This window comes from Coturnix japonica, chromosome 3 (genome assembly GCF_001577835.2).
Source record: "Coturnix japonica isolate 7356 chromosome 3, Coturnix japonica 2.1, whole genome shotgun sequence".
Classification (NCBI taxonomy): Eukaryota; Metazoa; Chordata; class Aves; order Galliformes; family Phasianidae; genus Coturnix; species Coturnix japonica.
This window is the reverse complement of record NC_029518.1, coordinates 39,783,880-39,806,482: the sequence shown is the minus strand read 5'-3', so window position 1 is coordinate 39,806,482 and position 22,603 is coordinate 39,783,880. Positions and strand designations below refer to the sequence as shown.

General features: G+C 40.6%; 1 protein-coding gene across 11 annotated transcripts in view; it reads left to right on the top strand.

The window, feature by feature from the left end:
- The first annotated feature begins 221 nt into the window (after positions 1 to 221).
- Positions 222 to 22,603, top strand: part of QKI (QKI, KH domain containing RNA binding) — a 138,069-nt gene continuing 115,687 nt past the window's right edge. For 7 of the 11 annotated variants that reach the window (XM_015858029.2, XM_015858035.2, XM_015858033.2 and 4 more), the window contains exon 1: positions 272 to 1,052. In XM_015858029.2, the coding sequence (XP_015713515.1) occupies positions 629 to 1,052 (424 nt within the window). In that variant the 5' untranslated portion in view covers positions 272 to 628. Of the gene's footprint in view, positions 1,053 to 22,603 lie in introns of all 11 variants that reach the window. The other 4 variants (XM_015858036.2, XM_015858032.2, XM_015858030.2 and 1 more) reach the window with 3 other exon arrangements.

Here is a 22,603-nt window from a genome sequence, read left to right as displayed (position 1 = left end):
GGGTGCGCGCAGCCTCCGAGCGGGTGTGTCGGAGGGAGCCCCGCCCCCCGGCCCCGCCGTGCGCGGGCAGCCGGCAGCCGGCAGCGGTTGGCTCCGCCAAGCGGCGCTGCTGCCGCCGCGTAACGGCCGCCCCGCCCGGCGTCCCGCCCCCGGCATGTCCCCGCCCCCGCGGGCCCTGCCCCCTCCCCTCCTCCTGCCGCCGCTGCCGCTGCTGCCAGCGCAGCCTGAACTGAAGCGAACTCCAGAGCGAACTGAGGAGAAGTGAGGAGGCGGCGGCGGGGCTGACGCTCACAGCCACAGGCGGCGGCGGCGGCGGCAGCGGGAGGGCGGGCGGGCGGCAGGCGGCAGGCGCAGAGGAGGACGCGCCCGGCGCAGCGCGGCGGCGACAACAGCGGCACCGGCGGAGAGAGCCCGGCGGCGGCGGCGGCTCCTTGGCAGCGCCAGCGCCCGCCCGCCCCGCTCGTCCCCTCCCCGCCTCCCTCCCTCCCTTCCCCCGCCGCGGAGCGGAGCCGGGCTCGGCGCGGGAGGAGCGGCGGCGGCAGCAGGAGCGGGGACGCGGCCGGGACCGCACCGGCCGAGGGCGCGCGGAGCGGGGGAGCGGCGGCCCCGAGAGGCGGCGGCAGCGGCGATGACTCCGCGCGGCCGGGGCGGAGGGCGCGCCCACAGCGGGGTCTCTCCGACTTTGCTTTTTTTTTCCTTGTTCCCCGCCGGCCCCTCGGACTCGGGAGCGCGGCGCTCGCGGCTCGGAATCCTCCTCCTCCTCCTCCTCCTCCTCCTTCCTCGGGGAGCTCCCTCCCCGCCCCGCCCCTCCCCCGCCGGCCCGCCCGATCCCGCCGGGCGCCCCGTGTCGCCGTCGCCTCGCTCGGCGGAGCTGCTGCGGGCGCTCGCCCTGTGCGCGCGGGCTTGGAATATGGTTGGGGAAATGGAAGCCAAGGAGAAGCCGAAGCCGAGCCCCGATTACCTGATGCAGCTGATGAACAACAAGAAGCTGATGAGCAGCCTCCCCAACTTCTGCGGGATCTTCAACCACCTCGAGTGGCTGCTGGACGAAGGTACGCGCCCCGCCCGGCCCTTCCCTCCCCGAGCCGGGCCCCTCGCGGCGGCGGGGGCAGCGCCGGGCCTGCTCCGCTCCGCGCTGCCGGTGCGCCCCAAACAAAGGGGAAGTGCGGGCTCTCCCCGCCCCGGCCGCTGCCTGCGCGCCGCGGGTCCCGGCTCTCGGCGTTCCCTCCGCAGTGTTTTTAGTATTATTTTATTTTCTCTTTTCTCCCGTCCTCGGGAGCCCGGGGGGGGGAGGGAGAGAGGCGCGGAGCTGAGGAATGCGCTCCGGGGGGAGGAGGAGGAGCGGGGCCCGCGGCGCGGCCGGGCCGGTGCCGGAGGGGGGAGCGGGGCCTACGGGGGGCGGGGGGCCGAGCTCCGGCCGCGGCGCGCCCCACCCGAGCCGAGCGGCCGAGGAACGCTGGCGGTCCCCTCGAGTGGGGAGTGGAGAGCAGAGGGCCGGCTCTCCTCCCTGCTCTCCCTGCTGCAGAAACTAACTTGAAAGACTCGTATGTGCGAGTTGAGCGGGGAGAAAAACACCCCGTGCTTACGAAATGGCCTCGTTGGCTCCGGCCGGGCGCCGGCGGCCCCGGGGGCAGCTCCTGCTCTGGGAAAGGGGGGGGTGCCCCTCTTTGTGCGCGGCCCCGTAGGGCCACGTTCTGTTGATGGGTAACGGCGTCTGGGGGAAAGGGAAAGTAAAGGCTGGCAACTAGGTGCGTCCCACACGGCTCTCTCCATGTGATAATAGCCCCACTGTACTGGACGTCAGGCCGGGCGATCGTTCGTGGCACTTAAATTTGCTTTGTGCCTGGGTTCGCGCGTTTAGTTTTCTCGTTAGAAGCATTTTGTTTCACTCCACCTCAAACTCATGCTTTGCACTGAGTTAGACCTGTTTGGCGTATTTGTAACACGTTCTGAAGCTAGGAATTATTTATGCAGCCTCAACTTCTTGAGATTCTTTGCGTGAAGTTACCCGGTTTCATAATCTCAGAGTTAGGATTCCTGGTGGTGGACATAGTCCTCCTTGATAACAGAACTTTGGGAAGTTGTTGACCTCGGGAGATGAAGGCTCTGGTTATATTTGGTAGAACAACTCCCCGCCCTCTCCGAGACTGTGAAAAACAGATAGTGGTTGTAGTGCTGCAAACCCGACCTATTTGGAATGGTGGCTTCGGAATGAGCAATGGAGCAGCACAAAAAAGTGGACGACGCAGGAGATGGACCGTGGGAGCGGTATCATGGGAAGTTCTGGTTTTACTTTCAAGAATTTGGGGAGGTGAACTTCCAGCAGAGCACATCTGGATGTGGAAAGCAAAACTACATAGAACATGGTGTTTTCTTGTTCACTCCACCAAGCGTTCTTTTCACAACATTTAGAAGTATAGGAAACAGTGGGAAGAAACATAACTGAGAAGATTTCTTCATTTTTTTTTTGTTTGTTTTCTGAAGCCAGAAGAGCCTCACAGGGACTTGGTGTTGGAGTTCTGAATTTCGAAACCTCTTCAGCTCGATATACTCGAACCAGAGGAGGCCCAGATTGTTCTGTTTGTTTTGTTGCTGTTGTTTTTTTTCCTCAGAGAACAAAAGAGAGGAAAACATTTTCTGTACAAAAAAGCACACAAAGGAATATCTAAAATCCAGGCACCCTCTGACATTTTGATTTTCTTTTTCGAAATACTAAACGCTCTGGACAGCTGTTTTCTGAACTATTCCAATTCCCAAACGAGGGCTGTGGGGACTCTGAGAGAAAAAGTTGTCGAAGAGTTGTGTTGAAGCTCTTCTTTGTGCACTTCATTAAAATAAACCAAATAGTGTGTTTCTAAACAGTCTCAAGAATATTTCTGCAATCCCTTTAAGCGATTTTGCTTTTCCTGTTTACGTTGGCAGTTGGATGGAAGTATTGTGGAGGCTGAAAACTTTTTGGAATGTTGGAGAAAAAAAAGCAAACTGTTTCATGCAAATGAGTCAATTGCTTGAAGACTTCAAAATCTGAACACTAAGGGGCGCCAGTTATTTTTCTTCTGAAGCGTGAGGCCGGCCTCTGAACGCCATTAGGAACTTGAATAGCGAAATTAACTCATCTAGGAGCACATACCAAAGATCGACGGAAATAGCTGTGGAATTGCGTGCGTGTCTTTGTTGGTACGGACTTGTACATGGCCTGTGCCGTATAGGCAGTATTGCATAGGTGGGATAGTCATTGTGATGCACAGCTGAGAGGCCAGAGCAGCTCGTTCTGTGCAACAGCTGTCCTGGCTGCCTAAAGGCTCCCTCTTCACTGCCTTCAGCTGTTTGCTGCGTTGACATTCTCCAGCAGAGTTTTGTAGCTTGCTGGAAGAGTCTGTAAGATTCAGAACGTTTCCTTAGAAGTGTAATATTTAACACTTCCATGAGTTGTTTCCTTGCACCCATGAGAGTATGAAAACAAGAGGGACGGGTGTCTGCATGTGTTGGTTGTATGTGTGTAAAAGCACGTAGTGTTGGTGTTTCCCCTTGACACTGTGGGGTTGGTGTGCTGCTTCTTGCTTGGAATTCTGTGGTTCAGGTGGTGCTTATTGTAGGGCCATCCTCCCGAAGGTGCTGTGTATGTTTGAGAAGTCCAGTACTTCCAGACAACTGTTGGACTGTCAGCCTTTGTATTTTATTTTCTACCAGCCTAAACAAAGAACGCACGCCACAAACCTGGGAGCTCAGAAGCAGCGTAGCATTGCTTTCTCTACCAGAATGCCCATCTTCTTAATTTTATTTGCTTTACACGTTGAAATTTAAAAGCTAAAATCAGACCGGTGTGTGTATTGATCACTCCTTGAACACAGAAATCTTCTGTACACAGAAATGAACTCAGAGATTTAGACTAACTGTACATCTAATCTGAGTAGGTCTCAGAACACGCATCTCATTTTTGACCTATTCCTGATAGCCAAAGTACATCTTCCTTTCTGAGCTCTGTCCTCTTGTCTGATCTCTGAAAATCGTAGTGCTTAATTTAGTAGATGGTCTCAGCTTGACAGCATTTGTTTTTAAGATGGGCATTAATGTGAGCAGTGTATGGAGGAAACTTCTGTTAATGAACTATTTCCTAATAAAATAGGAAAGTCACAGCTTTGTTTAGGTTACAGATATTTTTGCATAAGTGTGCTTTCAACTTCTTGTGTGTAAATAAGGCTTTTGTGGAGCAGTGAGGATGTTTAAAGCGCACATCATAATAACTAGGAAACTGGATTGTTTTTATCAGCCTAGTGCAAACCTGTGGGAAGAGAGGGCTTTTCCTGAACGTGGAATAGGCTGTATTTCCTGTCATTGTTTGCACCATCAAATGTGACCTGATAGATTTTTTTTTTTGTGCTTCAAGTTCTTAATATTATTAACTTTAATGATTCTAACCTAGAAGATGCGTATATATGCGTACACGCACACATATGTTTTGGGGGAATAACTTTTCCCCTGTTGTGTAAAATGAATGTGTTGTACCATCTTTCTTGCTTTACATTTTTTAATAAATCGGACATTTAGATCTCTAAATGCATTCTGACCTACTGAAATTTCGTGAGTTACTTTGGTGCTTTTCTTTCAACAGACTTGGAACAAATGAACCTAAATCATAAAATAAGATCCGCGTAATGTAATTATATTTAAGAGCTTTGTTTGCTTGAACCTGTAGCTGCTCAGAAGGTGGTCATTGATTGGAATGGATGCAGATCTAAGCTGTGGCATAGACTTTTTTTTTCCAAAACCTTCTTTTTGTCAAAGAAGGTTTTGACAAAAAAATATCACCAGGAATTCCTTCTTCTTTAAGCTGAAGGTGACTGAAGTGCGCCTTCCCTGAAATATGAGTGAAGCCATGCATCCAGCTTTTGGAGAGAAACCTAATTTAATGTCAAGTAGGCTGACTGTGCTTGAATAGCAGTAATAATAAAGCATCTAGATAGGGGTTAAGGAGGATAACTTTTTCTGGCGTGTTGCTATCAGCTTACTGTGCTCGCTGAAGAAAATATGTGTGAGCTTGCATAGTTCAGTGCTTAAAACTGCAGTTTCATGTCAGTGTCGCCTTACCTAAAATGTCTGCTTAAGTTAGGACCGGAGAACTGGCTTTGGGTGTTGTAGATAAGTTCTCCCTTGGAAGTTACCTCGTTACTTTCCTGCATGACTGTGTTGTTTGTGGTTATGTAAATGTAGCCTGTGTTTAGCTAGGGGTTTGCTGACTTGTCAGATTTGAAGAGGGGACACTGGGCATATTAGCATGACTTTTTTTTCCACTTGTATCAGATTGTGTAATAAAAAAAACTAAGCACTGTTTCTGTACAGGCAGCGCCCGATGCTGCAAAGTTAAGAGATGAGAATTGTCAGGATAAAAACCTTGAATCATTTTAAAATCTTACTTTCAAATCTAGGATTACATCATTATATGAGATAATCAAACTTATAAAACTTAGTTTTCAAAAGCTTCATGAGACTTGTTCTAAGTTGCGGCGTTGTCGATAATGTGAAAACCAAAAGCTGCATTGAACTGAGTTTGTTTTGTTCTTTAGCTTGGGAAAAATATTCAAAGCTTTCTTTTATTCTTCTTCCTGCAGCAGCGCAGTTAAATTGCTCTTGGAGCGCTTACAGGATTGCAGTCACCTGGCATGTCATTTTAAAAGATGATGGCTGTGATTTTATCTGATAAAAGTTTGAAGTTAATGATGTAACTATTTAAAGCTCATGTTTTGTAAGCAGTTTGTTCACTGTTGCTTACCGATAACTGATTATTGAAGTGTCATCGTTGTTTCTTTCAGAGTAGCCCCAGTAGCTCTCCTTCTGCTTAAGAGCTGCTGAGTGAACAGGAGAAACCTGTTTGAATTCTTTCTATCATTTTGTGTTACTTGTCCCTTAAGGCTGGAACTGAATTGATATCTCCCATCTGAAATATTATTCAACATTTTCCGGAGTAGGCAGTGTAATTAAAACATCTTCTGCCCCTGTTGGAAACAAGTGACTGGTACATATTAGGTTACGGGTTGGTACGCTGTGTTTCTGGAGCTTGTAAGGGAGAAAGTGAGGATGTGTCAGTTAATATGGTAAAGGAGAAAAAAAAATCTGAGAAGCACTTCATAGATTTTTGCAAGTGTCCTTATAATGTCTTCATTGTGAAGATGAAGTTCACAGCAACAGAGGAAAAAAAGCAAATCAGAAAAATGTTGCTGGTATTTTGTGAATGCTGTGTCTGGAGAGAAGGCCAGTTGTGAAATGAAAAGTTCCTTTTGTAGGCGAGCAGCTTTTTTTGACCATCTTACCTCCTTCAGTCCTTCTTAAATTGAAGCTTTCTTCTTCCAAGTACAGTAATTAAGTCAGCAGTGGGATGCTGCTTAAAATGCTTTGAGTTGTGTGGAGTTTACTACAAAAGCAAGTAATTTGTGTTGTCTTCAGTTACTGATTGTATCTTTAAAATATTGTCCTTCTTGTATAATGCATATTTTTCCAAGTAGCCTATTCATGCATTAGGTATATAGCCCGTATCTGACCGGTCAGGCCTGAGTTCAGGTGAATTCACCAGGTCTTCCCAACAGCTCAGGCTGATTCAAGTGCCTCAGGACTGTCAGGAGGGCTGTAGGCTCGGATTGGAACATTGCATGGGGAGATACGGGTGGGAGGAATGCCTTGCCAAGAAAGCTGTGAAGTAATGAAATGCCCTCACTCGCTGACCCTCACCTTTACTGAAACATAATTCATGACTTCTCATTCAGACTGTGTGAGTTTTTTATGTATTGATTTTAATCAAAATGCATATTATGGTATTTCTTTTTATTTTGACATTTTATTAGTTTCAATAACCCAATGTTAAGAAAACAAGTAGAAACAGTGAAAATGCCAGTGTTTTAAATCTCAATATGCTTAATATAATTAGCAGGGTCAGTAGAAACACCATATCAGATATCTGCAGTTTTCTAGCAGGAGTAACAAGGGCTTTGAAGCACATTGGAGCTGCTCTTTGAGTCTTGAAACAGCTGAGTGTAATGTTCATAAAATCTAAATTAGATCGCATTGCTGTGGTCAGACAAAGAGTTGGGTGTCAGAAAGTAGAGCAAAGTTGTTCTGTTCTTTTGACTTGGAGAAAATATCCAGAGTTGCCTTCTGAAGGGCAGGTAAAGACATTTTATGTGTTGCTGTTCGGATTTTTTCAGTTTGTTTTTCTTGGGAATGTTTGATGGGACGGGCAGAGCAACCATGATAACCATGATCACTTTAGAGAGTGATCAGCTTCATTAGCTGAGCTTGCCCTGTGACTATTATTCTTGTTTCCATTCCTTTTCTGTTATTTGCTGCTTGCGTATCTGAGAAGGGCAAGAGAGTGGTGCAAGTTAAAGCTCTTGTATTGCTCTGTTACTACGCCTTAATATACTGCAGGTTTATTTGTCTTGCTTCATCTAGCAGATAAGTGTTCGGAATCAGTGTGGCCGTGCAGACAGAAATGTTAAGATTTTTCTTGTTGAGCTTCAAAATACTAATTAACTGAAAATATTGATTTGAATTTTTAATTTCCATTTGAGCTCTTATTTTTATACTTGGTGTCAAAGTAATACATTTTGCTTCTTAATTCATTACCAAAACCCCCCATCTTGTTGAGGGGAAATGGCAATAGGTATTTATTAATGGATTTTTTTTTTTTCAGTGAAGTCAATATTTTGAATCATTTATAAATACTTTTGCTTAGCGACAGCACCGAAGTATTTCTAATTTTCTCCATGTTGAAGTAGATTAGATAAGGTTCCCTGAGTTTCCAGCACAAGCCTCTACATCCCCCTCCCCCCGCCAGTGATTTGATACTTTGTAACTTGTGTGCAATCTTGAAAGACTGGACTTGGCCACAAGATAGGAGTTTTTAAAGGGAGTAAGATGTGGAGCAGTTTGTGTAATGAGTGCGTGGCATTTCAGGTTCTTTGTAGTGGGATGTGGAACAGTCCTAGTGGCATATAGCCTTATAAATGTTAACGCTTTGAGACTTGATTTGAATGGAAGCGTGACAGGCACTTAAAATCCTGCTTCTTCTCTGGGAAGTTGCATAATGATGGTTCTGGGAGGTAATGCATTGGAACGGCAGTTGAAGTGTGAGAAGAGGCAGAGGATGGTAGTACAGTATCTTATACCCTTGTCTGCTGGAATGGTTCCTGGCTTATAAAGTCAGTTGATACTTTGGACTAGTCAGGGTTTTGTGAGTTTGTTTTTGTATGTTGCTGGCTTCTCAGACGGACCGGAGCTGTGATTGAGCTCACCATATGTGATCTCAGAATAGTTGTGTTGGCACAATGGCTGGGGTGGTTCAGTGCTGAAGATACAGAGCAGAAGTTAAAGGGGGGAAAGTGCATTTGTTTAAACATGTACTTTAAAATCTGCAACTCTGAATTGGATGTCAACTGATTATGTATCAGGTCCATTCAAAATCTGAAGAAGATGGCTGTTTTCAGACTAGCCAACGCTAGACTTTACTGAACTGTTTAAATGCTTCAACGATTTAAATAACTAACTTTTCTGTTTTGGTTGTCCAATTCAGATTAAAGAGCTACTTTAGAAATCTCTTAACTTCTAGCTGTTGGAAATCCCAAAGTCCTAGAATGTACTGAGTTTGTAGAGACCCACAGAATGTCCTCTCCTAGTTAAGGTGTCTTTTCTTCATTAGTGTATAGAAGAGGGAATATATCTAAGTTCTTAAAAAGTAGACATCAGAGTCACCTGATGTTAGTGAAGCGTTAATAGAAAATGTAGTGTTCTATTATGTGTATTGAAATGACAGTTCAACTACAACATTCAGCTGATGTTACATAATTCTTTTTATTTTTCGGACTCCGAAGGGATGCAGGTCAACTATAAATAATTATGTCAATGATTAATGTGTAATATTCATTTTTTAGGTGTAGAAAAAGCCAAATCCAATTCTGTTTCCTGTGGGATACCTCTGGTTTTGTTGCAGGAAAGGATGGGAAGAAGAAAACAAAAATTCTGTGGCCTTCGAGCAGTACTGCTCATCTACTTGCAGTGCTCTCAGTTAATTTTTTGCTTGTTGGACCCATGTGTGAGAAAAGAACATGAATCTTTTTTCAGCAAGGTGTTACCTTCATCCCCCTTTCCCTGCGACTGGCTTCCATACTAGCTTTGCCTAAACGCTGCTTGATGGGAGTGTTTGATAAAAGTTGATTTGTGTGTTTAAGGTTAAATGCTGCATCAGGCCCAGCTGTCTCCTTTAAAGTCAGTTTCTGCCGTGAGAGCTGTCTGTGCTTTGTGAGAGCTGTGCGCGTTAGATGATGGTAGAGACAAGTTGTTGGTTCTTTAATTGCTTAAGTATCATGCCATAAAGATAAATGCAGTCAGGGAGGCTCATATCCAGTCAGTTTACAAGGGGAGAGAATTGCTATTTCAAGTTGCTTGAAGCTTTTATGGAAATCTGATACTGCCTCTCAATTAACCTGGAACAAACAAGGCTCCTGATACGGGCTCTTTTGTATCTACTTTTCTCATAGTTCTGATTAACTACTTCTTCAAGCCAATTTACTAGTCAAGCCAAATTTGGGCACAGATGATGTTGTAGGAATTAAAAATGAATTCAAACTGAAGTTGTATCATACTGGTTCTACATATATATCTTGAAAACAGAAGTGATGTTTCAGTGTGTCCTAGCTATAAAATCTGGGACCGCTATTGCTTTTAGGGGGAAGCACACTTAGCGGTTATGAAGTCTTTGCAGAGATTTGAACCTCATGTTATGAAATTTCCTGTGTTAGTGTGTTCAGTCTCTGTGGATAAATTTTTGTGACAAGACTAACATAATCCTTCGGGTAAAAATCTGAAAACAACATTACCTAGAAATGAAATTTGCTTCCGAAGGACCTGAGAAGTGTTCAGCTGACTTGACTGGGACTTCTTGAGATATGCCTATATGTTTACAGAATGGAAGAAAAACAACAACTTTATTTTTTAAAGACTTGTGGCATTTAAATACTCAGTGATAATTTGAGAAGCAGGAGAATGTCCTCTGTATATCAACTTAGTATAGGGCTTATTGAGGTTAAATTCTACACAGATTGAAGTACTTCAGATTTCTAGTAATTTGTGTGTATCTTCCAAGGAAGCAGGCCTAAGCTCTGTAGGTAGTGGGGTACGTAAACTGGTGCCTATTGATTTAGTGACTGTATTTTATTCATACCTATTCATGAGGAAACTTGTTGGTTCCAAATGGGAGGTTTAACACACACCGAGGGCACTTGGTAGTGCCAAGTTTTAATACTGTTAAGTGTCTTCAAAAAGACACTCTTGCATCAGCCTCAGATTAACATAGGATGAATAACAGAGTAATTCATCAACTAGGCAGCTCCGAAGAGTGTCAGCAAGAAAGCTGACGATGATGAATTGGAGAGAGATGGATGTTGCGGTAGATAGGCACTACAGCTAACACTGGGGTTTGGAGGGATGGCAGTTGGTATTTAGGTGTGAGCTGGATAATTAAGCGAGGAGGAGCTGCACTTTGCTTGGCTGAGTAGTAAAGAAACACGTCCCTTCTGCAATTCAAGATGGCTACTAAACTCAACGTCTTAAAATGGCAGGTGGATGACTGGATTATTCCTTACTGAAAGGCGTCTGTAGGACTGATAAGTGTGGCTTGTTGGAAACTTCTGAATTTCCGTTGATATTTGCAATCTCAGCAGTCTTGGTAATAGAAAAAAAAAAATAACGTAACTTCGAGGCAAACTTAGTTTATTCTGAACTTAATTTTCCTTCAGGTTTTGCACTCAGCCTTCATGGATCTTACAGCTCGAGTTCCATTTTTGAATTTTCTTAACTTTTTTCCTAGGATAATAGTTATGAAACTGAGGAGATCAAACAGGAATTTTTTGTTTTTGTTTCTATTAAAGCAGTAGTGTAACAAAGTGGCTTTTGTCACATGCATAGCTCTTACTAATCCCATTCAATATGGTTTGTGCTAGAATCGTTTCTTTTCTTTACCACTCACTGTTATATCAAGTTGCTGAGCACTTGATATGTAGAATACTGTTTAAAGTAATAACACTTGAACTCTTTGTGGGGATACAGATTAAACTGCCTGTCAGTTTGTAGTACATTTTTCTTTTCTGCATAAAGTAGTACGGCTGCTGAAAATTTTAAGTGATTCGTAGTACATGGAGTGTACCAGAATAATCAGAAACGTTCTTATTGTGTTCTGTACTTCTTGAAAGTTTTCTTGCATGCTCGTAGTGTTAGATTTCAGATAAAAAAGGCAAGGTACCAACACATTGCTAACATTGAGAGGTTTTTTCTAGTTTGGTTAGGGATTAGTAGCTGAAGGGCAGCATATGCTTTTATAAACATGTTTATTTTTATTTTTTGCTTGGAAGATGATGGGGTGAATGTAGTTAGTAATGAAACAAGAATAATTCCCAGGCTCTTAAGAAAACCGGTGGAAGATAATGACTCAAACATGAACGTAAATACTATGCACCTATCAACATTAATATCAGGAAAGAAAGAGCTTTAATGATGCAGTACAATTTTTTGTTTTTCAATGTGAAAGTAGTTAAAAAAAATTATCAAAGCAGAAAGATGAAAATGGTTTCCTGTGAAGTAATGGCATTTAAAACTGCAATGTTTTCCTGTGCAAAAAAACTCTAATTTATCAAAGTTACTCTATTAGCATTCAAACATTATGAGATTCAATACTGCTTGCTGTCAAGATTTGGGAAAGTAAAATGGTGCTGAGGTATAAGGGTGTCATAACTGTCATAGTGTGAGATTTGGAGTAGCTTGTCATCTCGTCCTTTAATTGTTTAAATCATTGAAGATTTCATATAGGGGTGTGAGCACTGATCTTTTGAAATGTTTTGTCTCTGCTGTTCTTTTAAAAAGAAAAAAAAAAAAAAAAGAAAACCCAAAGCAAAGGGAATTTTCTTTTAGCCATTAACGTGATGTGTTTCCTGGCAGTATTTTGACGTTAAGTAGTTTAAAGTACTGCAGGTTGAATATTAATTACTTCATTAACTTCATTAAGTCAATTTAGTTTACTTCTGGTTTGTTTACTGTAAGGAAGGGGCTACGCAGATCAGTTTCCAGTTAGTTTTCCTGGGATATTCCTGCATTAGTGTAAGGGAGCAACTTGTTGCAGGTTAACTGTTTGGCAGAACCTTTTCTTGGGCTTGGGCTGGACAAACCAAGATGCTTTTTATTGGCATTAATGCCTTTACAATGTAATCAAAGTTTCCTTCATATGTGCTGACTTTTTCCACTTTAATCTTTGCTAGTTTTCCTCCCATTTTTCACGCTGAGCTTCTTGCTCACTTACCTGACGTTTTCTGATAGCAAAGAATTTCAAGTAGATACGTTTCATACTGTAGTATTATCAGTAAAACTGCAGGCACTTATGCAAAAGTTAACGTCAGAAAGTTTTGTCTAGACCTTATTTTTAAAGGCTTAAAATATTCTCGATTGCATGAAAATGCTTTTTGTTGTGAGACCTCCAAGACCACCATCTCATTGAAGTGTTGAGATCGTCTTCTTATTTTGCAAAATTAACAGAGCCGTGTGAAAAGAAACAAGAGTTACCAGGATAGTGTTTTTCAATCTATGATTTGCAGACTTTGCCTATGAGGAGTTGTGGAAGATAACAAAGGAAAAGGAAGTCTGTTGTTGGGAGATTCAAACTTGCTACATTGAGCCATTACTTCTTTGGGGAACTTTATGTTAGTCTGAAAATGGATGAGGTTAGATGACTTATACAAAGGCATTTTCATTGGCCTCTTTCATGGACAGAGGTAAATTTTTGAAACAAAAAGCTCCAAAGAGATTATGGAAACAATTTGCATTCACCGTTTTGTACAGTGAAACATGCTTTACTTATTTGAGTTTTTGCTTTTTTAGGACTTATTGCTATTATGTTTTTGTTGATGTTGTGTTACGACGTTTTCCCTGGATGGGATGTGGAGAATCTAAATATATTTATCAAAAATGTAATGAGATACAATCCAGTTTGCAGCTCTGGAACTTGAAAATACTTGTTTTTTTTGCAGGTGTTAATTGCTGAAGATACAGCCTACTGAGTTTTGTATGGCATGCTGTTACAGCATAAGTCAAGTAGCAGGCTGTATTGAAAAGCATCTGCAGTTTTCAAGTAGAATTCCACTAAAATAAGCACACTATTGTCATCCATAAAGATATCAAAGGAAATTCTGAATGTTGAAGTATTTGTAGCTGTAAATGTTCCAGGAAACTTTGTTGTTGTTGTTCTTCCCTGACATCTTCCAGTGACTGGAGAGTTCTTTGTGTTGGCAGGACCTACTGTTTGGAATCAGTGATACAACAAGTGGGAAAAAATCAAATACCTCTGTGTTAGGTTTAATACAATATGTTGCACGTATGGATCCTGCCACCATAATCAGTCCATTCTTTAAATGCACCCTAAAAATGAAATCTTAAGTTATGAGATCCTGTGTGGTGGATCTAAGTTGGAACTACTGTAATTCCAACCTGCGTTGTATTTGAATCTTATAAAATGTTTGATAAATTATATGTGATTTACAGTGAGTGTTCAGTTTACTTTTTGGATGTTAACTTCTGTGGTGGCTTATGCTTTCTCCATTAGAAATTTTGTTCCCAAAAGAGGCCCTAGTTAAATTAAATGGAATCCATCAATGAAAAAGAAAATTAATTATATAGCTACAGTGTAAAAACTTAGATTGTACCTTGCATGTTAGTACCCTGAGCATTTTCATTCTGTGGGTAGCAGAGATCTTGGCTACCAGGCAGGTTGAAGAGAATATTAGCACAGAACTATACTTACGCCTGTTACTAGGATGTGTGTGGTTATGCACACTCTTGCCCTCCCCTCCTACCCAGCTGTCTTTCCCTCTCTCCCTCTGTCCTCCCCCTTCTCTCTTGTCATTGTAGTGTTGCACTAGGCAGTATCTCTAATTGTCCTCAAGGGAGAGCTTGATTTGGTATCTGTATAGACAAGATTTAATACGATTTATTGGTTTTTTTTTTCCTGGTATAATTAGGAGCTATACAGATGCTAGGTGCAGCTGGAAAGCTGATATTGCGTGGGGTTAGCCTGCTTCAGATCCAACATATATAGCAGTTTTTAATGCAGTTTGATGCTCTATTATTATTGTGATTGTGGGCTACATTCTAACTGAAATGCTCAGCTATTGAATGAAAAATATTTTCAGTATTTTCACGCAGCTTGGAAATAGCGGGGTTATAATTTAGGTTTGTATTCTTAAAAATATATTGCTTTTAATCTTAAATTGTGTTATGACATTTGATAGGAAAAATCATTGTCAAAGAAAGTCCTGAAATACAGTCTTGAAATTTACCAAAGGAATTGATATGGTGATTATTGTCATCCAGGCTTGAATACAGAATGTATTTTATGCTCAGGTTGTTTAATCCTATGGATTCTGACAATAAAATTATCGTCATGGTTTCAGTTAGAAAAGGGTCCAATCTCAGCTTTTGCTTTAATGGCAAGAGGTAAATACTGATGCTGCATTATCTTATCTACTTGATTATTTCATCCCAAAGTCCAGGAAGTTGATGTGCCAGTTGTTAAATGCATTGGGCTGTGAAGTAATTGGAACTTCAGCTTGCAAATACCAAGCTATTGTTTTCATTAAATTTAAGTTGAAATCAGCTTTTTGTGCTGCACTGCAGTAGAAAGCCATTAATTAGTGTAACGGTGTACCAGTTTTCTTTCTACCAAAAGAAAATTTCTAAAATTATTCAGCAATATTAAGAAATGTGTAGCAGCCTTCCTTGAAATTTAATGCTGTAGTCGTACAGGCTAAGGGGACCTTTGGTTATCTTTGATTTTTTAGAACTCGTGTTTGTGAAATGTCTTTTTAGATTCTTTCTGAAATTTACACTGGTGCTAATGCCATGCAATATGTCAGTGTTATTAGTCACTGAAGTCTAGATGTGTCACATGAAATAAAATGGAAGTGCAATTTGACGTGATGTAAAACACATCAGTTGAGCAAGTTTTAATAAATCCTAAGATGTGACTGTGATTTACTGAATTCTTGAACTTCTACCTGTTAAAGGTCTATGGTGTACCGGTTTTTGTCTCTCAAAAAAGCATGTAACGATTGACCAGACCAGCGCTACCACTTGTTTCCAATGTTATCTTAATTTATGTGGCCACATAAAATGAAATGAGTTAAGATAACATCATAGGGTAGGCTGACTGTTGAAATGCATTAGCTTTTATTAGATATCAGTTGCTTGTCTGATAACCAAGTATTTTTTAAAAGCTGTGAGATAATCACATTTCTGGAGATGCCAGCATTAGTTATACAACTGAGTCTAATGATTTATCTAATGTGTGAAATTAAGCCATACTGCATATAGTGCATGTGGTTTGGTCACTCCTAATATGAATTGATTACTTCTCAGTTTGACCGGCACACTTAATTATTGGATGTGCTATAATTATGTTCTTTTTTATGAGAATATTAAAGGATTAAATTTTTGTTTTGCTGACTTAGTGTTGTCTTCATTGTTTTATTGGGATTTAAAGTCTTGCATCCTCTGAAGCACACACCAGTAAGAATTTAATGGTAATGTTTCATAAAGATTTGGTGTGTAGCTTCTAACTCGTATTCATGTTGCTGACTATCACTTTGCTGCTTCAAAATAGGATTTGTCAGCCTGTATTTCCATTAGTCTGACAGGAGATTTTTGTGTTGTTTTTTGAAGTACAAGGTTTTATGTTATGTACTACTCACTTCAATTAGTGTTGTATAAAAAGAAGCAAAATGAAGATGTCTGCTTTAATTATTTGGGGGTGAGAAGTATGCACATCATGCATTTTGGTTGGATTGTGCTTAATCCTATATCTTCTGTGTGTAGAGACAGGAAATATTTAATTTTTTTCTAACTACTTTGCACGCGTGCCCAAAAACTTTGAAGAAAATGTAGGTGACTTTGAGATAGTAAATATCAGGAGAACTGTGAAAGCAAAACTAAAGAATCAGACTGAGAGAGTGCCTTTAATATGGGCACAAAATATATGTAGAAAAAAAATTGTGTGGTGCATTTAGACAATTTTATACATTTAATCGGGGGAAGAATTGCAAAATGTCTTGATAATGTAGTTAATATGAGAGCTTTATTCTCAGAAATATTTTGATTAATACAAGACGACGAGTTTGATGTAAATATATCTGTTTCTAAACGGTCGGCTTCTGAGAACAATTCATATGGGATGGTGAGGTATTGAAGAAGGTGAACAAAAGATACTATCTGTGAGGAACTTCCTCTGAGGTATACCTGCTGTTAGGGCTTTTTCATGTGACTGATAGGTCCTTGCATTACACTGGAGACACTAATGTCTGAATGGATGTGATGGCTGCCTCGGAATGATGCTGCTGTTAGCAGTGAAAAATGTCTTCCTTACGATTCTTGTGCAGCAGGCTGTGGAGTGCAGCACATTTTTATAATAAAGGTGATGAATTTAATCGCAAACTGGCAGCCAAATGGAAATTGCAGACCTTGATACTGGGAGAAAATTGCCTATAAAGCAACTCCTGAGAGAGCAGGCTTTAAATTTATCCACCCATTTCGACATTGAGGAGAACATAGGAATTGCAGGGTATTTTGCTTGGCCTGTTTAGTGCAGATGGATGACACTTCAGTCTTCCTTTATTTAAGAACTAGATACAGTTTGTTAAAAGAATGACCTTGTTGCTTAAACTTTACATGTAAAGGCTTTCAGAAAAATCCATTCCCTTATTTTCTTGAAACTTTCTTCTGTTACCAAGTGAGACCTAATATGAATAATGGATAGAAACTTCTCTACTGCTTCACAGATTTCCTTATATATATATATATATATCCTTATATATATATATATATATATATAGGATTTAACTCTTCTGTTATTTACAGATATATATATATTTTAAAAAAATGGTTTGTGTGTATGGTTGAAGGCTCTTTGCAGCATTGCACTGATGTGAGAAGCAATATCCTAAGTGATTTAACTTGTTTTGAAGTCCCACTAGTTGTTCTGGAAGTGTGGTACTTCCTCTGATGACACAGTGTGTGATAGAAGCAAAACATGTGTGAAAGTTGTTAATACTGAATACAATTCAGTATCTCTTGCTTTTTTGGTTTTAGTAGTACTAAGTAGGTCACTCTGAAATTAATGCCTGTGTGGAAACTACAACAGAGCACAAAAAGCACTGTTTGACAGATTAAATTTTTAGCTTCAAAATGCTTTTTTTTCAACATAGTCACCAGTGTTAGCTGTGTTTTTTTTTGCTAGCAGTGAACAAGAGCTTGCATACTATGCTCATAAAAATGTGTGTGGCCATGTGACTTGTCCCCACTGCTGAAATGCAGTGCCCTTCACTTCTCTGTGCTCACATCTTCTGTTTGGGCTCTACAAACATTTTGCAAGTGTCGATGAATGTCAGTGTGTGCAGTTTTTTTATGCATGGAGGAACCTGATTCCACACCTTTGCTTTATGCTCTCTTCCATGTCAGATGCCATTGTGTCAGGCTGCCCTGATGCTGCCATCTGCCACGTGGCAACAAAATGTAATGGAATATTGGTGGGAAGATTCAACCTCTACTGTCCTATCACCAACATCTGCCTCTGTCATGGGCCCTCATAATGAAATAGGAGGCATTACTTTTGGAGCAACCCTCCTGCATGCTGATATTCTTCATGTTACTGTGAAGTGTATTTGCAAATAAAATTCCCATTTATGGAAAGCGTTATCTTAAAGAATGTTTTGCTTCCTCACTTTCTTTTTCTGGAATCTTACTTAAAGATTATACAGATTCAATCTACTTGAATTATTTCTATTAGAAACTATTAGTGTAGTAGATATTTTGTACACCTAATTGATGTATTTCACTGCTGCTCTTCAGGTTTTTTTTAGTTGCTTTTGGAAGTGATCATCTTTTGAGCAGAATTAAGCATACCTTTCGATTTTTTCATTGTCTTCATTGTGAAGGGATTGGAGCATTTAATAGTGAAACACCAGGTGTGGAGTTTGGAAGTATTTTCTATTAAAGATGTCATCGATTCAATTTCTGTTCTGCATTGTCTTTGTCAGGGTGGTACTCTTGGTTAATTATTCCATAAATAGACCTATAGTGTGGCAGTCCTCAATTGTGAGTAAATAATACAAAAAACTTCATTTTAAAAAAACAAAGATTCACTAAGGTAGAACATTACCTGATTTCTGGGCCATTGTGAAACTTTTTTAACAAGTTTACGATGCTGCTCATTTTAGTTCCTAATGTAACTTTGTTCTGCCTTGTTGAAAATGAACTTTTTGCACTTTAATGAATGATTTTAGTTTTTTAAAGAAGCTTTTTAAATTTTTGTTGTTTTTTTAAGAGGGCATTAGGGTTATTAAACTGTTCTGTGGTAGAAGTTGAGTCTCATGGTTCTCAGAAATCTACCCCTTGACATTTCTGTGGTTGATGAGCATCTTGTCCATTTTGCTTTGCCTCAGGTATAGGTTTGTGGCTAAATAAAATAATGGTTGACAAGTTTTTACATTTTTTTCAATAGCTGATATCACAGGAAAATCATAGTCTAAACTGCTTGAGAAATAGGTAAATAGAGGTAATAGGTAATAGTCTCGTGCGGGTTGGAAGGGACCTTAGAGATCATCGAGTCCAACCCCCCGGGATTCGAGCCTCTGTGTAGCAGAGCGGCACTTCTACCACTTGCGCCACAGGGGGGATTTGGACCCGGCCCCGGTGTTGCAACGCGGCATTCCTACCACTGCGCCACCGGGGCACACAAATCTAATAAATCTACACAAATCTAATAATCTCATTTTAAGTCTTTGCTAATCTTGGAACAGAGAATGATAGATTTTTATGAATCATTTCCATTCAAAGTGGGACCAGTATTTCCTTAGAGTTCTTCTTTTGCCCTTGGTAAATAATTTCAGATGTTTGCTGGTGTTCAGAGCTAGCTGGTAAATGGTCCACTCAGATTGCTATGCTTTTTATTATTTTCTCACTCATAAGCATTCCAAGGTGTACACTCACTTAGGAAAAGCTAACTACGGATTTTAGAGTTGAAACAGAAACATTTATGTTGACAGTAAAAGAGATTATGTCCAGTCTGTTTACCAAAAATAACCTTTGTGTCTGGGTGAAAGGTCTTGGAGAGAAGTCAGGGGAGATGGTTTTGAACTAATTCAGTGTAGAAGCTTGGTGGTGCCAGAAGGTTTGGAAGGTCCCTCTTTCCCCTGATTCCGGAATTCAGAAGGTCTCTTTTTCCACTAATTGTGGCATACGTACTGTTTCAGCTCAGTAACATGGAAGAAAGCTAATCAAGCAAAACTAGAAAACATAGCAATACTCTTATGCTCAATTAGTGAGTAGAACTGGCTCACTGAAGCAGAGCTGGTGTGAGAGATGGTTAAGGTGCTATGCTCTTGTTAGTGGGAAGAAAAGCAAAGACAGTGTTGCCTGTGTTTCTCTGGTGCAGTGTGCTCCTGAGATTTTAACTCTCCTTTGCCCTTCAAAGAAAGGGGAAGTGGTATGGCCAACACAAGTGATATGAAGTAATGCTATTCTGGCAATCCAGATTTTTTACTCATTCTGACCACCAGAATCTGGTATTCTTTCCTAGGTTGAGCTCTATTTTAATTGTATAATTTTTTTTTGCTTCTGTAAAGCAGAGCAGGAATAACCATATCGTTATTGGGTCTACCATTAGGTCAGGATCAGCAGTTTTTTTACTGTTTCTTTGTCCTGTCGATAAAATGTGTGTAGGCCCAAAGCACATGTATGTTGTCATTCATCTCTCATTAGTTTCAAAATAATAATAATTGTAAAAAGCCAAAAAGCAACCAAAACCAACCAAAACAAAAAGGCCTATAGAGCAAAAATCCCACAGCGACGATCTCCTTCTCAATCCACGAGTGTTGGAATAGGCTCTTGAAAGTGAGTTGCAATTCCTAGCATGGTAAAATGGGGCAAATCTGCCAAGGGTAGCATTCTACTTTCAGTACAGTGTGTGCATAATGCATTATATATACTTTTTTTTTTAACACTGCAGTAGATATATTTCTAAGTTTGTTCTCCCCCCCCCCCCCCCCGCCCCACTTGTTTTTGTTTGGATTGAAGAGTTGGGGGTTAATTTCAGCTGCTTTTTATAAATGGGTTGCAAAATGCCCAGTAATTATGTTTGAAGTGCACAACTACAGTTGAAGTCCTTTTGCTGTTCATGTGATTTTTTTTTCTTTTCTTTTTTTTTTTTCCTTTGAGAAAGCCTGACAAAAGTTCCCTTTCGAAGTTCAAAAAATATGCCAGTGCAGATCTTTTGATTCAGTACTCATGATACTAATCAGGAAGACTAAGAGAATTTACGTAAGCATTTCCTGGCAGGCCGAAGTGTAGTCAGCATGCTTCGAGGCTTTTTGAATAGCAATTATAACTTGTGTTACTGGTTGTGTTTCTAGTTCCTCACTACACATAAGGAACTTGATAAACTTTACCTAGAGTACTTGTTTGTACTTCTAAACAAGTGTTATTGTGTCACAGTCTGGTTCCATTTTCATTAACAAAATCACGTTGAAGTGATTTCTTAAAATATCAGTCATGGACAGAGGACCCCAAAACCTCTTTTCTGCTTGTGTGTTCTGTTGAGTTTTTCTGTTGTTTTTTGTTTGTTTGTTTTTTCCTTTCAGCTTCTTTTACAGTGTAATTAAAAGCTCTAACTGGATACTCTAAAGGTCTCGTGGCCTGAGGGGATTAACTATTTGCTTGTTTTCTCTCTTTATCCTTCCAAAATAATTTCAAAAGAGAACTATTTCCCCTTGCAGCCGGTGTGTGGAAACAGGTGGGTGAAAAAGAAAAGTTGGAGGGGAAGAGAGGGAGTCTAGTAGAGAATATGAGCCTGAAAGGCTGTTTCTATTTTTGACTGCTTTTGTACTCAAAGCTTATAAGAAAAAGTCTTGAGTGTTAAATGTTGGAAGAAAACTAAAACTGCCTGTTCCAATTCAGCATAGTTAGTGTTAAAATTTTATAGCTGTAGTCTCAGCTGTATGCTATTAGTAGTTGTACATGGCTGTGATCTAATAAGAAATGGTTCATCTATGAAAGAGGAACATTGTTTTGGGCAATTAAAGTTGGAATAGGTGGTGCAGGCGGCTGCATAGCTGATGCCTCATCTTAGTTTCACTTTGATGCTCCGTATTAGAAATGGTACGTTTTGCATTGTGGTGTTGCTTTCCTTTGTAATTTATTTCTTTGAGCTGTATAATGCAAACCATGAAATAAAGTTCAGGTAGTGACTTTGAGCGGGATAACAAATGCAGTATTGTCTTTCACTTGTACTGGACACTGTCATACTGTGAGGAAAAACACTCTTTAACATGACACCAGTAATCACACTAGTTTTGATGTACAAATTGAAATCTTATTTCAGCAATAGAGAATATGGAAATGTTTCCTGGAAGCATTAATTCTGTAACTTCGACGAAGGCTGCAGATACAGCCTGTAAAATGTGCTGCATAGCAGAAATTCTTGATACAATTAAGTTTGTGTTATATGTCTTGTATTCAACATGAGAGATCATTTAACAACTTCTTAGAGTTCCCTAAAACTTCATGCCAAGCATGTGGCTTAGGTTGAACTACACAGAAAGCTTCAGTTGAAACACTATTAAATGAAAAAAAAAATAAAGAACAGGAGTCTTAATAAAAGTCTTAATAAAAGTGCATCTGAGCACTGAAATGTCCAAGTCTGTACTGCTGAATATGTTGTACCTCCGTCCAGTTTCTAGCACTGGTGCTATCCCATTGCATTTAATCATGACTTACTCAAACCTGAGATGGGCGAATGTAGTTTCTGTGGTTCTGGTGAATGGACTTCAGAGAAGTGGGCTCTTTCCTGTGTTCTGTGTATTTGCTTTGTTTTCTTCTGAAACTCCTGCTTTAAGGAGGGATGATCATTTTTGGATGTAGTTTTGTGGGAGGAGCAAGGAATATGCTCCTCTTCGGATATCTGGTTATCCAGGTGTATTTGGAGGTATAAGGGAATATTAGGTGGGAAGCAGAACTGAAATGAGGGAAACTCCTCAAAAGCTGTAGGAATGAAGCAAGAAGGGACTTGAATGCAGAGAAAATGTACTTTGAAGGTAGGAGAGGGTTTTTAAAGGATAAAAATGAGCAAAGGCATACGTTTGCTAGAGGAAAGTGCATTGCAGAGTTGAGAGTAAACCCAAAAAATTGGAATCTTGCCACGTCTTTGCTGTCAGGAAATATCTATAAATGCCAGAGGCAAATTGTCTCATTTTTTTTCTCTGCTTCTGGACAGTATCTTCTGCTGTCAGTTAATACCTTGCTTTCTGTGGCAGAGGTCTTTGAATCTAAAGATACCAGCTAGCTGACTGGGTTGAATGTAGCACGCTGCCAGATAGGGGCACAGTTGTTTTGTGGTGGTAAATGTGATCCATAAAATGCATGCAAAAGAAGACTTTCAGACATGCTCTTTTCTTTATTTCTGATACTGGGATCTCAGTCCGCAGTTCTTTGACTTTTTTTTTCCTACTTCAGAGGAGTGAGGACCAGA